Source organism: Trematomus bernacchii, unplaced genomic scaffold, assembly GCF_902827165.1.
Source record: "Trematomus bernacchii unplaced genomic scaffold, fTreBer1.1, whole genome shotgun sequence".
Lineage (NCBI taxonomy): Eukaryota > Metazoa > Chordata > Actinopteri > Perciformes > Nototheniidae > Trematomus > Trematomus bernacchii.
This window is the reverse complement of record NW_022987313.1, coordinates 7,131,295-7,144,221: the sequence shown is the minus strand read 5'-3', so window position 1 is coordinate 7,144,221 and position 12,927 is coordinate 7,131,295. Positions and strand designations below refer to the sequence as shown.

The 12,927-nt window shown below is 43.5% G+C and overlaps 2 protein-coding genes across 2 annotated transcripts; one reads left to right on the top strand and one right to left on the bottom strand.

The window, feature by feature from the left end:
* The first annotated feature begins 69 nt into the window (after positions 1–69).
* LOC117481156 (dnaJ homolog subfamily C member 4) lies at positions 70–1,875 on the top strand. Its single transcript, XM_034128764.1, has one exon. It carries the CDS (start codon positions 72–74, stop codon positions 1,062–1,064), a length of 993 nt encoding a protein of 330 aa, XP_033984655.1. The 5' UTR covers positions 70–71; the 3' UTR covers positions 1,065–1,875.
* Positions 1,876–5,814: 3,939 nt separating this feature from the next.
* LOC117481404 (cleavage and polyadenylation specificity factor subunit 3-like) lies at positions 5,815–12,650 on the bottom strand. Its single transcript, XM_034129106.1, is given in 20 exon segments — positions 5,815–6,214; positions 6,305–6,401; positions 6,514–6,580; positions 7,531–7,618; positions 7,733–7,759; positions 7,761–7,828; positions 7,951–8,049; positions 8,653–8,761; positions 8,891–9,043; positions 9,403–9,549; positions 9,892–10,050; positions 10,133–10,301; positions 10,722–10,879; positions 10,973–11,062; positions 11,157–11,334; positions 11,420–11,450; positions 11,453–11,538; positions 11,683–11,780; positions 12,330–12,393; positions 12,524–12,650. Coding segments are annotated over 20 exon segments (2,061 nt in total). The 5' UTR covers positions 12,595–12,650; the 3' UTR covers positions 5,815–6,112.
* Between the last annotated feature and the right edge of the window lie 277 nt (positions 12,651–12,927).

Below are 12,927 nucleotides of genomic sequence, written 5' to 3'. Positions count from 1 at the left end.
GGGGGCGCTGCGGGCAGACCCGCCAGCATTGGAATACCGGAAATCATCTTATTACTTTGCCCCCTTCCAACATGGCGGAGGTCAGGCTTCGCTTTAGAAGGGGAGCCTACAACTTTGCACTCAAAACCTATAATCGACAACTGCTTGAAAGTCAGAATAAGCTACGTGAAAGTGCAATAACAGCCCCGTGTGTCTCTGCGGGGTTTGGATGTGGTGCGTTTCAAGATGGAGAACTTTATGGAGCTGACAGAGCGACCGCGGGAGTTTCTCAGGACAGTTACACAAGGGTAACACCACTGTTTGGTAATATTGACAATGAGAATGTCGCTCAATATCTCCTCAATGAAGAGTATTTACTTTATAATACATCTCCAATTCAGAATATAGATCTACATCGAATTTACGCCAAATTACGTTGGACTTCCTGCACGTTTAGACCAGCTGATCTACACCAGAGCCTCGGTTTGTGTGGAGGACATCCTGCACATGTTGTGTTTATCAGAGCTTACAGCGGCAACGGGGCCAGATCCGAGTCTCTTTACAAAACCAAAACAGAATACTATGAAATCATGGAGGTGTCACCCACCGCCAGCCATGCCCAGATAAAAACAGCCTACTACAAGCAGTCCTTTCTGTACCACCCGGACCGAAACGCAGGCAGTGAGCACGCCACCGTCCGCTTCTCGGAGATAAGCGAGGCCTACACGGTGCTGGGAAACAAGGCTCTGAGGAAGAAGTACGACCGGGGTCTGCTGGGTCCGTCAGACCTCTTAACAACCAGACCCTCCGGCAAGGACGCCGGGAGCTCCGAGAAACAGCACGCCGGGAGTAGGCGGTCTGTGGTGGGCCTGCGAGAAACAGCCGTTGACTTCGACAGGTTTATCAAGAGCTACTACAGCGAGCAGCTCCAGAGAGACAAGGACAACACGGCCAGCAGAGAGGAGAGACGTAGGCAGCAGGAGGAGACGTTTCGAGAGAAGAAGATGAACACTGTGAGCGAGGTGGGAATTATGTTGATGCTGATAACAGGCGTGGGTTTACTGGCCAGCGTATACAAGGCGTGATGTTCACTCACATGGAGGATGTTGGACTTCAATCATCACCACTTCTCATACTACAACAAAAAGACTGCTGTTGAAAGCTCTTTGTTTGAACCCTGTTTGACCGCTCTGCTTGAGAAGGAAACTTTTGTGCAGTATGGATAACATAACTTTATTTTTAAGTCAATGTGACACAGTGCAATTATCACACTACGATCACACTGACAGCTACAAAGACCAAACGGTTCAGCACAGTACTGTATACTTTCTGTCTGTGGGAACAGTTTTCACAGTTTTATCATGGTGTAGCCTTTGTCAATACTTGAAGGTTTAGTTCAGTGTTTAACACCAACTGCCATGTAAATCAAAATAACATTATAAATAGTGCATTCAAATCATTAATAAGAATACAAGAGTTTCACAATACTGATGCAGAAACACTTGATCCAGTACTCAAAGATCAGGTATTGAGGTTTTTAGCTCCACTCATGAGTTTTTAATTCCTTACTCTGCCATAAATGGTGTCTTTTAAATATAGTACACAATTCACAGGTTGGTTCAGCACCTGGTAGTGCTACAGTTCATTTTAGGCTTTTATAAAGTCATCTGTCTTGCAGATTTCTTTACTTTTGATTATGGTTTCAAGTATTGCTATTTATGAAATATTTCAAGCAATGTAAGAAAGTAAGGGATGTGTGAATCAAACCATTTAACAGGGGCATAATAGGAACTGTATGTTTATGCTCAATGAAAAGGTGCCTTGAGATGATATTTATTATAAACTGAATGGTTATATTGTACAGATATTTAACTAATAAATGGTTTATGAGCAGTGCCTGTGTTTATAAACTTTGCCTATAAAACCTCTCTCAAAGCAGCTGAAAGGGGATGAAAGCAAACCCATTGCTCAAATATTCAAGACGCAAAGCTTTGTTTACATCTGTTTTAAACATCATGTATTGAACACAAACAGTTAGTGCATTTAGAAATTCACAGTTCACATCACAGTTAAAAGTAGACAAAATTGTCATATCAGTGCACATTACTAACAAACTGGCCAAACACAACTTACAGTGCATCTACAAGAATACTGATAACTTATTAAATATAATCAGTGCTTGCATAACAAAATCAACACTAAAATATATGAAAAAACACAGCTTATGCAATTCCCTTTTTTTACATGGTAGCTCCATGGTCAAGAATAAACTTGTGTATAGATAGATAGATAGATAGATCGTACTTTATTGATCCCAAATTGGGAAATTGTTTTTGTTACAGCAGCATAAAAGGCATTTTACAATAAAACAAAATATACAAGAATAGAAATAAAATAAAATAAAATATAAAATAAAATATAAAATATACATGTCAAAATACAAAATATACATACAGATATTATATATATATATATATATATATATACAAATATACAAATATATATATATTCAAAATATATGGAATTATGGAGTATTAAATATGAAACAGATTATGTGTGAGTAAAATGTACAAGGTGGTTTTATTTCTAGAGAAACTATGGAGCAGAGAGTTCTCTTCCAGCCAGAGGTGATTTGTTGTACAGAGTTATTGCAGTGGGCAGGAATGTTTTCCAGTATCTGTCCTTGAGACAGGGGAGCTGCAGCAGTCTGTAGGAGAAGGAGCTCCGCTGACTGTCCAGCTGCAGGTGGAGAGGATGGGTGGGGTTATCCATGATGGACAACAGCCTGTTCAGTGTCCTCCTCTCCACCACAGCTTCAAAGGGTTCCAGCTTGATGCCGATGACTGACCCAGCTTTCCTGATCAGTTTATTGATCCTGCTGGTGTCACCGGCTCTGATGCTGCCCCCCCAGCAGACCGCAGCAAAGAAGAGTGCACTAGCCACAACAGACTGATAGAAGATCTCCAGCATCTTACTGCATACGTTGAAGGATCTCAGCTTCCTCAGAAAATAGAGTCTGCTCATCCCCTTCTTGTACACAGCGTCAGTGTTGATCCTCCAGTTCAGCCCATTGTCTAAGTGCACTCCCAGGTACTTGTAGACCTCCACAACTGCCACATCCTCTCCCAGAATGCACAGGGGCAGAGGAGGAGATGTCCTCTTCCTCCTGAAATCAATGACCATCTCTCTGGTCTTGGCCACATTCAAAAGCAGATGATTTCTTCCAGTCCACTCAACAAAATCACCCACCAGCGCTCTGTACTCCTCCTCCCGTCCATCCCTTATACACCCTACCACTGCAGAGTCATCCGAAAACTTCTGCAGGTGGCATGACTCTGAGTTGTATAGAAAGTCAGAGGTGTATAAGGTGAACAGGAAAGGAGACAGCACAGTCCCCTGTGGGGCTCCAATACTACCAACCACCACATCAGACAGCACACTGCCCAGCCGGACGTACTGTGGTCTGTCCGTGAGGTAGTTGGTAATCCAGGAGATGGTGGACGAGTTTACCCTCATAGCCTGCAGCTTGTCACTCAGTAGCCGAGGCTGGATCGTGTTGAATGCACTGGAGAAATCAAAAAAGGTGATTCTCACAGTGCAACCCGATCCATTCAGGTATGAGTGAGCACGCTGCAGCAGGTAAATAATGGCATCGTCCACCCCCAGGTGAGGCTGGTAGGCAAATTGCAGAGGGTCAAGGAATGATCTCACCTGCGGTCTGAGATGGGCCAAGACCAGTCTCTCAAGCACCTTCATCACATGAGATGTGAGTGCTACAGGGCGATAGTCATTGAGCCCAGAAGGAGTTGTCTTTTTAGGGACCGGAACAACGCATGATGTCTTCCACAGCACCGGGATGGTCTCCAAGTGCAGGCTCAGGTTGAATAGATACTGGAGAACAGGAGCCAGCTGGCGTGCACAGGTCCTCAGGACCCTGGGGCTGATACCATCAGGGCCAGCAGCCTTGCCTTGGTGGAGTTTTTCCATCAGACTCTGGACCTGTCCTGTGCTCACAGTGAAGCGGGGGGGGGGGCTTGATGGAAGGGGGGGGATAGAGGGGGGGGGGTCTGAGGCAAGATGAGCAGAGGGGGGGGGGGGGGTCAGCGGCAATGTGAGCAGAGGGGGGGGTGCAGAAGCCAGGCTGGGTGGTGGAGGAGAGGTGTGAAGTGTAGGTGGTGAGCAGAGGGGGGATGTTGACGCCAGGCTGAGAGGAGGAGGTGAGGTGAGAAGAGGAAGTGGAGGAGACAGCAGCGGGCGGAGAGCTAAACCTATTGAAGAAGGTGTTCAGCTCGTTGGCCCTCTCCAGGGTGCCCACAGTCAGTCTGTCTCTCCCTTTGAAGCCAGTGATAGCCTTCATCCCAGCCCAGACATCCCTGCTATTGTTCTGCTGGAGCTTAGTCTCCAGCTTCTTCCTGTACGAATCTCTGCCCCTCCTCAAATTGTCTCTCAGTTGATGCTGGACACTCTTCAGCATTGATTTGTCCCCAGACTTATAAGCTTCCTTTTTCTTATTTAAAAGAGTTTTCAGGTCACTAGTAATCCAGGGTTTATTATTGGGGAAACAGTTGACAGTTTTAGCCGGTAATATTGTTTGTTCACAGAAGTTGATGTATTCTGTGATGCAGTCAGTCATATTATTGATGTCCTCTCCATGTGGCACACAAAGCACGTCCCAGTCAGTGGTCTCGAAGCAGTCCTGTAGAGCCTCATTAGCCCCTGGAGTCCATTTCCTCACAGTCCTGGTGGATACAGGCTGCCTCTGCACCAGTGGGACATATTTAGGAGCCAAAAAGACGAGGTTGTGGTCAGATCTGCCCAGGGGGGGGAGGGCAGTGGCACAATATGCATTCTTGGTATTAGCATATAAAAGATCCAGAGTATTATTTCCCCTGGTGGGGCATTTCACATACTGAGTGAATGTAGGCAGAGATTTGTCCAGTTTTGCACGGTTAAAATCCCCAGTTATTGTTATGAATGCATTTGGGTGAAGAGTTTGGAGTTTGGCCACAGAAGAGTGAATGACGTCACCAGCCACCTCCGCGTCCGCGTTCGGTGGAATATAGACAGCAACTACGATGACAGAATAAAGTTCTCTAGGTAGATAAAATGGACGTAATCCCACAGCTAGCAGTTCAATGTCCGGGCTACAGAAACGCTCCTTCACAGTAACATGTCCAGGATTACACCATCGTTCGTTCACATACAGTGCAATCCCTCCTCCTTTCTTTTTACCGCTCAGAATAACGTCCCTGTCCGCCCGAACACTCGTGAAGCCGGGGAGAGCCGTGTTATTATCCGGGATGAGCGAGTGCAACCAAGTCTCGGTAAAACACATGATGCTACACTCACGGTATTCCCACTGCGTCTTCGTCAGCACGCGGAGCTCGTCCATCTTATTCCCCAAAGACCTCACGTTCCCCATTATGATGGCCGGTACACAGGGTTTGTACCTCATCTTCTTCTTCATCCTCAGCTTGGCCCCAGCTCTGCAGCCACGCTTGAGCCTCCGAAGCTCCTCCGGGATGTCATGCCTGGCTCCGGGCAGCAGCACGGGTCGGCACAGCGCAATCAGCTGCTCACGCGTGTAAACAATGCCATCACTCCTCTGAGCATGGCTCTCCGACACAAAAAGTGAAAAAAGTAGCAGAAGAATGACCAGAAAACGTTCGAAGTAAAACGTGGCCATAGTTCGCTGCAAAACAAAATAAATATCCAAAGAAAAAAGTACAACTAAGAGAATAAAAGTAAACAAAAAGACAAAGAACAATAAAACACCGGGAGCTGCATGCAACAGGCAGCCACCAGCACGGCGCCTTACGCAAAGATTTGATAGGCCGATCTAGCCTAGTAAAGTTTAGATTTTTTTGTTAAATGATCTGCAATGTGCCGATTAGTTTGGTGAAATGTAATTGGGATTAAAAGAACTAAAACACTACAGGGTAGGGCTATCACTATGATTCTTCTGAACACATCCAGTTTTTAGCAAACAAATACAAGCTTCTAATCGGCTTTCAATGCTGAACTTGTGGAAGTATCTTGATGTTTACATCCGTGATGACTTAGCTTCAGAAACTCTGTGCCTCAGTAGTTTTAAAGGTGACTGGATTTGAACACGCCTGCAGTCCGTCTCTCCTCAGATGACTGGGTTCAGGGCGTCGTAGAGCCGCTGCACTGACAGCTCCACCATCTCTCTCAGGGAGTCGTCCTCGGTGCTTTCATCCTCGTAGCACACCGACTGATTAGGGGAGAAGAAGTCAGTGAGAGAGATAAAAACGATTGTACAGCACAGACATTGTTTTGGTGCGTCATTCTTAAAGCTTCTCACCCTCGTTTCCAAGCAGATGTGAACCGTCTTCCCATCTACCGTCAACGAGACGTTTTTACCATCACTGAAATCTACACAATCTAATCCAAACATATCCCTTATAAGGAGAGAAGCAATATGTTGTGTTTATACTAAGTTAGCGTATCCAACTTAGGTATTCAATGTAACAATGTCATAAACAAAGTTAGTATGAATTGAGCGGCACTCACTGCAACATGACTCCTAGTCTGTTCTGGAAGACCTCCATGTCCAGTATGGCACTCTGGGTCTCCATCGCTGTTGATCATGAATCATTAAATAATAATTCATACGAATATATTTTAGCCTACCTAAAAATTGCCAGTATTGTAAATTACGCAATATTTACAATATTTTGATCACAATAAAGGGATACAAATATTCAAGATAAAGCATTTTTAGTTGGCTAAAATACTATTAGCTGCTGCCTCTGTCCACAGCAAAACATTGCTTGCTCTCACGTGGTAACACCTGACTGTCGCTCCGAAGAGGGGGCATGCAAACCACCGCTACTGTAGGTCATACGATCACTATATACCTAATACAACCCCACTTCAAGCAACCTGAACTATCCCTTGTGGGGGAAACTTCTGAAGCAATTGGAGTCAGGACTCAGAGACACGAGGAGAGCTGGAGCTTTGATGGCAAACACTGACGGTTTATTTGGAGCTTCGGCCGGAGAATTCACAAGACATGTCACGGGCCACGGGTTGACCACACGGTTGAGATGCCACCATCAATTCTCAAGAACCCTCCTGTAGCTCGAGGTTTTAACTAGTTCAGAGTGTAATAATCAACATTCTTCAATAGATAGACTAAACAGCTGAGGACACTGAATCACATTTGTTGTCGCTTATGGCTTGGGGTCATCTACACCCCGAGAAGGATGTGTTCCAGGTGTCCCACAACAATAACTATCTCTGACAGAGAGTTGCCCGGTCATAAACTGGCAACATCAACAATATGCTAGGGCAGCCCCTCCTTATGGGAGATAACGGCTGCTCAAGGTTGGTCAGCTGCGTCAGAGGGCGAAGGAGGACATGCAGGGCAAATTATTCCCCAACATCCCTTACTTTATTTTTTCTTCATTATAGGGCAAATGGGTTGGAATAAAAGTAAAGTAATTTATTCTATGCTTCCCACAGTCCATAAATTATTAAAACTAAAGATCTAGATGAGCAACATAAACAGATGGATGTCAGACTAACCTTTCTGAGCCTTGGGGTTGGACTGGACTTCCAGCACTACAGTGGTGACGGCGTCAGCATACATGTCGTTGAGAGGGTTTGCTAGCCACTGAAATAGGAGATAGAGAGAAAGGGTTGTTGGGTAAATTAGACTGAAGAGGGTAAAGTCTTGCTCTTCTGCGTAGGGCTCAGCAGGACCACAGCTAAGGGCCTGACCGCTCACCTCCAGCAGCACCATGCCGGCCTCGTGGGATCAGAGTGATATTTTAAAAAATCTTCAGAGTGTGCTTCTCCGTTCCATCAAGCTCTTCCACTTCACCTGAGACAAGAGGCTAGTCAGTATGGTGTAAACTCAGAAAACTGTGAAGCACAGCATGAATGGATCAGAAACAATAATTATTTGGGAGAAAGTTTGTACACACGCAAATATGGCAGACTTACCAGTGAGGTTCCTCAGATGGCAAACGAGCAGTGAGTAGGGTCCAGTGAAGGGGATGGCCTGGGTCTGTTTCACTGTGCTCATGGCCAGCTCTGTGTATGCTGCAAAACAAACACATCGGATCACTACATGATGCCTTGCTTCTTCGTCCAGTATTGTTTACAGTCTTGTTTCAACAGTTACTTTATCACTTTATTTTTGTATTATTATCAACATTTTTATTCTATTTTATCTTTATTGTTTACCTTGTGTGAATCCTGTTTTTCACTCTGACCCTGTTGCTGCTATAGTCGCCTGAATTTCCCCACAGGGATAAATAAAGTTCCATCTTATCTTAACAAAAAGGGCAGCGGTTTGCACAACTGAGTAGAGAGATGGCAGAAACACAAAAAGCCTTAGGGGCCAAAGAAAATGGAAAGAAAATGATCAATAGTACTTAGATTAAATGTCTCAAATGTTATTCTTGGATAATATGAGTTGCAAATATAAAAAATAAATATCACACATGCATTTTAAAAGGCCCATTATAGCACAAAGTACCTATTTTTAATTTTTGTTGTCCCATAAGTCAACACATTTCTTTTACCCTCTCTGACTGAGATTCTCAAATGTATCGTAGCCAATGAAGTGATTCTCCTGGGGCTGACTACCAACGCACAGACGCTGCATCCTGCATGGGGGACAGTTTGTACTAAAATACTTACTGGAGAGGTCTGAGGGATTGAGGATGTGGTAGTTGAAGTTCTTTTTCACCAGTATGCCCGACACTCTCTGGCCTTGAACACACTTTTCATCAGCCAGGGAGCCCATCACCTGAAGGACAAGCAATGTAACACAAGTATTAAACACTTCTAAGCCAAAAGAAGTCCAGAGTGACTTTAGAACAGGAAATCTCCAATTAAACAGTCTCAGGGATAGAGAAAAAGTGAAAGGTGTATTGACCTTGGCCAGCTTCTCTCCTCTGAAGTTGAGGGTGACAGCTTCTGTGTTTCGAGGGTTGTGGACTTCGATGTGAACCTGGTCGTTGTCCTCGCACTCCCTGATCAGGGCAGCCTTCAGACGGGCCATCTCATTCTGCTCCCTGTGGACCAGGATCTGTCGATAAGATGTAGACAGAGGGTAAGGATTTTCATTACAACTGATACAACTCAAGGGTACAGACAAAAGAGAGAATTGGAACACAAATCAATGTGCCTCATTCAGCACTCACCGTTCCTAAGAAGAAAAGTATTTCTGAAACCCACTTAGGAGTTTTCACAAACATCCTGGCTTTGACCACTGTTTCTTATTTCTAATCTACATACACTCAAAGCACACTTTTGCAACTGTCTGCAATTTAAGAACACATCCCGAATCTGACATTGACTTATCTTAGGTCCTTTCTTTATAACACATTTAAAAACCGACTCAGGAAGATATTGGTAAATTAGCTAGTTTATTTGAGCTCCTCCTACCACATGTGGTGGTTTGAGGGCCCTGATGAACTCGCTGGTCTGCTGGTAGTCAGTGTGGGCGGAGAAAGAGATGTAGTCCACCGACATCTTCAGCTGCAGCTTCTGCCCCGACATGGTGGTGATCTCCTCGGGCTCAGACATGATGTGCTGCAGAGAGCACAAAACACACCACAGTTAGCAGCTGCAATTATACAATCATTATTTCAACAAGCACATCTGATTTGAGTTCATTTGAATAAAAATGTATATAAATGATGTCGCTTTCACCCAATAAACTAGTTATACCTGTCTATAATGCATGCAGCCACTATGGTTTCTTAATTTTAAAGAATTTTCCCTTTTCTTAAATTATGATTACTATTAATTCATGTTTTTATGTTAATTCCAAGTCTACAACCCTTATTTTAAATCACTTCGTGCTGCATTTCTTGTATGAAAGGGGCTCTAAAAATAAGGTTTATTAATATTATTATGACAGATCTGCCTGACCTTGGCCAGTGTGCCCTCTACACAGTATCCAGCGATGATGACTCCGTTCCTCTCGTCAGTGCACCAGCTCTCAAACAGCTCTCTGGAGAGCCCGCTCTGCATCATACCCGGAGACGCCATCACCACGCTGGGGCCGATGTCATCGAAGTGATCCATGCTCTGGAAAAACACAGACACCACGTTTACAGATATTCAGCAGCAGCCCAAAGATAAAACAGCCTGTATCTGTTTGGCTCTCTACCTTGAGGTTGCTGATGTGCTTGAAGACAAAAGGGTTGTTGATATTGATGGCCTTGCGGATCTTGTCGTTCATTGCGTTGACGTACGTCTGGTACACGGCCATGCACTTCTTGGCCAGGGATGAAGCGTAGTAGATGGGGATGTCATGGAGCGTGGTAGGTGGTTCTGTACTCATCTACAGGAGAACATGAGACACAATCTTACAAATTGAGATGCAACAGAAGAAAATAAAGTGTAATACAATGGAAATATTAAGCAAATCAGGATAAAGGGTCTTTCATGACAGTTTAGAGTACGGTATGTCACCTTCTGCAATAAACACATCTCGAAAAACGGTTGATATATCAAAAAATATGTTTTATGAGAAGGATACTACACCTTAAAAGTAATTTTGTGTCCATAAAAGAATGTTGGAAATAATTTCCTTAAATCATTTTTGAAATTCAACAAGCAAGTTTATTTTATTACAGAAATAATAGGAAATCTTATCTGTTTATTTATCCCAAGTATTAACAATCCGCCCTAGCAGAGAGGTTAACTATGTTGTTTGAATTTGGAGGCACAATTTAGATCAGGGAGTCCCTCTTGACTTCTCACCCAGGATGAGCAGCAGCTCCTGGGCCCGGCCCAAAGCGAACGCAGGGATTAAACAGCGGCCTTCTCTGTTGACAATGTCACGGACTGTGTTACAGAACCGAGCCTCGCGCTCCTCCCTCTTCTCATGGATGTGCGTGCCATAGGTTGACTCCTGCAGAAAGAACAACATGGATGCACTTTCCAAGATTTGATCAGCTAAACATCCATTAAAATTGTGTTCAATGTGAATTATTACGCTGCATACTATGATTAGGATGTCCGGTTTGACACTGGGGATCTCCGCTGCCATCAGATGCCTGTCTTCCTGTCGGGAGAAGTCTCCTGTGTACAGCAGCTTTTGTAGGAAAAAACACACAAATAATTTGTGAAGTGAACCTATTTTGTATAAATGAACAGAACTCTGTTTAAAGCAAAACAGAAGTAGTTACCTTGACTCCGGCTATTTCGATCATGAACATGGCGGCTCCCAGCACATGGCCAGCGTGGTGGCACCAGAACTTTATTCCAGCCACCTCCTTCACCTCGTGGAAGTTGATGGTCTCAATCTTATCCATGCTCTCCTCCAGGTCAGTCTCAGTGTACAGCATGTCATCTGCAGAAATGTTGCTGCAAAGAAAACAAATAACTTAATGGTTATACATATAAATAATTTGTAAATATGTTCCATATCGACAATTGCTGTTGCTTCTACCTGACTTTGACGTAGTCCGACAGTAGCCAGCCTTAGTGGCGTGGGTCATGAAGGTCCTGCCTTTAAAGCTGGTCTTCTGGAGGAACCAGGGCAGAGCTCCACAGTGATCCAAGTGGAAACTGGTGGGAGGATACATACATCAAAATGACATTGTTTTAGAATAAAATCAAAATGACACAAGCAGGAGATGCCACAGTAAGGAAATAAGCATTTAAGGTTGAAAATATACATTTAACACACAAAAGAGAGAAGGGAAGACTCACTGGCTGATGAGCAGCAGGTCTATCTCAGCCGGGTCGATCAAGTCTATGTACGGGAGAGCATCCATTCCCTCCAAGCCAGGGTGGATACCACAGTCCAGCTGCAAAACACAAATATTAGTGTCTACAGAGAGAACATTTCTTTAGATCCTAGGACATATCAAGATACCAAAAAAGAAGACAGGTTAGAATTGTACTTCTCTAGTCTATAAACTATAATAACCACAAAGGTACTTGTGTCACGCAATCGTTTGCTAACATTACAAATAATTTGGTATTGAAGATCTCATTATTTTTTATAAATCAGTGTGCCTTAGTATGTTTTGGTCACTATGACTTGGTTACAAAGCTAAGTACAAGTCTAACTTCTCTCTGGTTGCCCTCACAAATATTACTGTATTTATTTCACCAAGGACAATGTGTCAACCTTTATATATACAGTCTATGGTGTCAACACTGCTTTCCATGAATCATCGGCACACAACTAACACAGGACTCAATAAAGCAACAATACAATAATTAAAACATATACAATAATAACAACAGTGAGTCAGTCTGCACAAAGTAAGAACATATAATTGCACATCCTATATTCCAGCTCTATAATAAAGATGTGTCTCTAACCTATTCACTCACAATATAATATTTACCATCATTTTCCTTCCTTTGAACTCCAGAATGATGCATGATCTCCCAACCTCCTGACCAGCACCCCTGTAGTTACATACAATAAAATAGAGGTTAAACTAACATAATATTTATTTCATGTCATACTGGTTAAATAAAGAGGCAGGCGTACAACACCTTTATTGATTTAAAAAAAAATGAACCTATATGAACTCACAGTGGACGAATTAGGAGCTGGTCGCTCTCCTCTGCGGGAACAATCACCTCTACTTTGCGTTTTGTCGCCATGCAAAATGTTGCAGGACAGTTTAAAATATAGAAGTGATAAATGCGTTCATACTGTGCTGCACTGTTTATAAATGAGGGGAGGTGACGTCACAGTTCCGGTGGTGTGTCAAAATACAGCCGACGAGAATTCAGAAGCAGCAGAAGTTCCGGGACAGCCGTTAGCCGGTTTTTGCCGTAACGAATATAAATTAACAAAATGATTACATTTTACAAACAGTTACGTTCATCATAAATATAGTATATAAAAACACTTTCTCCAAACTCACAAAATGTGTTATAAACATGGCTTTCGGCTACATTTTCTGTCTTAGATGTACTTTGTTGGAACTTCGT